The 3,971-nt window shown below is 35.9% G+C and overlaps 1 protein-coding gene across 1 annotated transcript; it reads right to left on the bottom strand.

Annotated features, from left to right (window-relative positions):
• Nucleotides 1-780: 780 nt before the first annotated feature.
• LOC149553652 (geraniol 8-hydroxylase-like) lies at nt 781-2,842 on the bottom strand. Its single transcript, XM_089789053.1, has 2 exons — nt 1,816-2,842; nt 781-1,583 (listed from the first exon to the last, which is right to left on the bottom strand). The coding sequence occupies exons 1-2, from the start codon at nt 2,704-2,706 to the stop codon at nt 951-953; spliced, it is 1,524 nt and encodes a 507-aa protein (XP_089645179.1). The 5' UTR covers nt 2,707-2,842; the 3' UTR covers nt 781-950.
• Between the last annotated feature and the right edge of the window lie 1,129 nt (nt 2,843-3,971).

Here is a 3,971-nt window from a genome sequence, read left to right as displayed (position 1 = left end):
ACATATGTAGGTTAAGAAAGTCCATCCACTAGGAACTCTCAAATAACTTTAGAGCTAAATGAAGAAGAGGTATATAATACATAGATTCAACTCATTACTATAGAGCTTCAACTATTTTCATTAAGAACTTAATAAATAAATGTTAAAATTATTGGTAGGTCAATCTTTGCCTGCATAATGCATGGCCACTGATATTATGGAATTCTACGTTTAAAAAAATTAATATTTTGCACATACTAAATTAAGAAAACTACAACTCTATTTAATAGCTAGTTTTTAGAAGGTACAAAATACTTAAAGAGACATTCTCATGTTTTTTTGGTAAAGGCTTTAATTGAAATGCAATGCTATTCATTTGGATGAGTAAAAAATTTGGGACAAGCTAATCTCCATCAAAAAACTACCAAAAACAAAACTAAGTCAAAAAAAAAAAATTCAGATTCATGAAAACGTAGTGATTTTTTTCCAAATTTTTTGTTGTTTTTGACTACAAGCTATGTAGGTCATGAAGATCAAACGCTGAAATTTTCAAAAACATCCATGATGTTTTCAATCTTTTGAAAATTGATCAACTATATAGTTTTGATGGAGGATAGCAAAAAATTCTTATATGTTGAAAACTATATCTTATTCTAGATATTTGTGTTTCTTCGTTTGCAAAATATGAAATCTACAAAAAATAAATATGATTAATAAAATTTAACAAACAACTACAACATAACTTCATAGCATAGTTCAAGAAGGAAAGTTTTGGACAAAACTTGCCTACATAGAATAGTATTAAAAATAGACATGGTAATTATTATTTTATGTTTTGCTATCTTAGAAAAGAACTAACCTAGACAAGATAGAGTTGCATTTCTTACATAGAAAACACACCAATACCCTAAAACTATGAATGTAAAACTAGCAAACAATACAACAATGGAGTGGTAGGTATATAACATGTACTAATATAAATGATTAGGGAGGCGTGGTATGGCAATGGCCTTTAAGTCTACAGCCTTCTTCAATGAAGCTCCAAGTTCATCACTCATATCAAGCTTGTGAGAAGGCATTCCATCAGGCAGCATCCAGTCAAAAGAGTGAACAAGTGAAGCCAAAACCAGGTGAACAATTCGATGAGCCAAAGGAAGTCCTGCACACATTCTTCTTCCCGCTCCGAATGGTAGAAGTTCAAAATCATGCCCCTTATACTCCATCTTACTCATCTCGCCTTGCATAAATCTCTCAGGAATAAATCTACAAGGCTCTTCCCAAATAGAGGGATCCCTTCCAATTGCCCACACATTCACAATGATTTGGCTGCCCTTGGGTATTGTGTACCCTGCTACCTCACAAGAGCTTTGCGCTCTGTGTGGGACCAACAATGGAATGGGTGGGTGCAAGCGGAACACTTCTTTCACCACTGCATGAAGGTAACTTAATTGATCTATGTCACTTTCCTCGACTTTTCTACTAAGACCAACCACCTCTTTCAATTCCTCTTGGACCCATTGCATTATATCGGGATTGTGAATAAGTTCTGCCATTGCCCATTCTATTGTAGTGGTTGTGGTGTCGCTACCAGCCGTGAACAATTCCTATTACAAAATAAACCCATCAAACTTCTAAGTCAAACACGTGCATTATAAGAATAGTGACAAAAAAAATTAAAATAACAACAAAACTAGAATCGTTGGCCTTAAACATCACACACTAAGGAAGAAATTAAGCCTGGAAAAGTAAGTCAAACTTTGACTATTTAACACTTTTGCACTAGGAATGAAGCCTTAGTGTGTGATGTTTAAGCCGTTCGAAATCGTTGGAACTTACAAAAATAAGAGATCTGATGTCAGCGATACTCGTATCATCGCCTCTGGAATCCAGCAAGGCGTCGAGAAAATCTTTGTTTTCATCTCCGCTCTGCTCAATGTTCAGCCTTCTCTTGGCAAGGCGATCCTGTATGTACACATCTAAAAACTTATGTACCTTTGTGAAATGTATGGTCATCCGATGGGACAGCCGCTGAGGATCAAGAAAAGCAAGAAATGGGTAAAAATCTGCAACGTTCGGTGTTCCCGCCAACTTCATTGATATGGAAAAAGCATCCTTGAACTCCACAGACTCCGGATTAGTGGGATCAAACACGCTTCTACTGAAGACCATCTTTCCCAACAGATTCAGCCCAATGTAGAACACAACATGGGCAATATTCACAACCTTTCCCTTCTCCTCATAGATCAATTTAATGGTCCTAAAAACCTCATCTTTTCTCAGATGTTCGAGAGCTTGGAGTCTCTTGGCCGTCATGAGCTCTGTACCGGCAAAACGCCTGAGCTTCTTCCAGTGAGGCCCATAGTCAGCCCAGCCTATTGATGATTTGTGCTGATCAAGTGTCTTTGCTGCTTGTAAAACCCATCTTCCTGCAAGATTGTGGTCTTGTGTTTTGAGAACCTCTTTCGCCATGGCAGGAGAAGATACCACCATCACAGTTTTCATGCCCAGACGAAGAGTCAAAAGAGGGCCATATTGCTGAGAAAGTGCCTGCAGAACTTCAGTGCTTTTTCCTCCTCCCAATTGAAGGAGGTTTCCAATTAATGGCAAGGGTTTTGGTCCAGGAGGAAGACATGGCTGGGAATTATCCTCCCTCAATCTCCTTAACAAGAGATACACAAATAAACCGCCAATGATCACAGAAAACAAAGAGAGACTGTGGAAATCCATCTCAGTGCTATTTGACTCTAGCCCAATTAACAATCAAGTTAGAATTTTGAGGATTCTTCACAATCTAGAAATGGGAATGCTCGATATCTTCAACATTTCTCACAATTTGGAAATGCGATATTACCACATGGGCATTGAAGAACACGCTCTCATTGACCTATATGTAGGCATTATGCGTACATTCCACTTGTACAATGGTGTTATACATAGTATCTGGATTGATGAATTATTTTATGTACTCTCAATATTTGACCTCGAGAGATCTGTGTATTTATATGACATGGACAACGATTCGTTACCACATTTCTTTTATTAAAATGTCACATTTCTTTTATTAAAATGCCAAACTATCAAAGAATATGACTGCAGCAATGTCAAAAATTCTAACGATTCTTTCGTTTGTCCAGTGGTGGTGGTTTGACTTCGATATATGCTTCCTATTATTCAATTAACGTGCCAAGAAATACGGAAGGAAAATTTTACTAATAAATAGATTTGGCATACCATTCGAGCAACATGATTTGTGAGTATTGCGCTTCCTCGACGTCATATTTGACCATTGAGAGTCTTGATAAGAAAAAGGGTTAATTTCGTATTAAATATTTTACGGAATCTATTCATGCTTTGTCTCATTTAACTTATCACATTTTGAACTTTTCTTGTTTCTTCTTTTGCAAGTATGTAGTGTATTTTTCAACATTTATGGTTGGGAGTTTTAGTTAGGAAAAAGTTGTTTAACATTTCACACAATCTATTGGGTCTTTTTGGCAAGGAGAATATGAATGGAATAGGCACATGTAAGTTCTTAAAATTTCAAATTCTTCATTTGGGTGCACCAAATTGGAATTTTGAATAGGAATACGTATTTCAATTTTGACTCAAAAATGAGTATTTGCAATTCTGCCTAAATAGATGGAATTGGAATACGTATTCTCGGTTTTATTTTATTTTAGAAAACATAATTTTTTGGGTCCGTGAATTCCCTATCGAATTCCGACTCAACCAAACAAGAATAGGAATACGTATTCTTATTTGCTCTTCTAAAATACGTATTCCTATTCCCACATTCTTATTCACGTAGCCAAATGAACCCTAAATGTTTTGTCTCATTTAACTTGGCTACAATTTGAACACTCCTTATTTTGCAAGAATGTCATTTTTTTTATAGTCATTAACCCATCTACAAATGCCATTTGAGCACTTCTTATTTTGGAAGTATACCTTATATTGGTTTACATTTATATATACATGTATGGTGTTTATAG

This window comes from Cupressus sempervirens, chromosome 6 (assembly GCF_028749045.1).
Source record: "Cupressus sempervirens isolate cs-2001-9-10 chromosome 6, ASM2874904v1, whole genome shotgun sequence".
In the NCBI taxonomy this organism is placed as follows: domain Eukaryota; kingdom Viridiplantae; phylum Streptophyta; class Pinopsida; order Cupressales; family Cupressaceae; genus Cupressus; species Cupressus sempervirens.
This window is presented reverse-complemented; position numbering and strand designations above follow the sequence as displayed.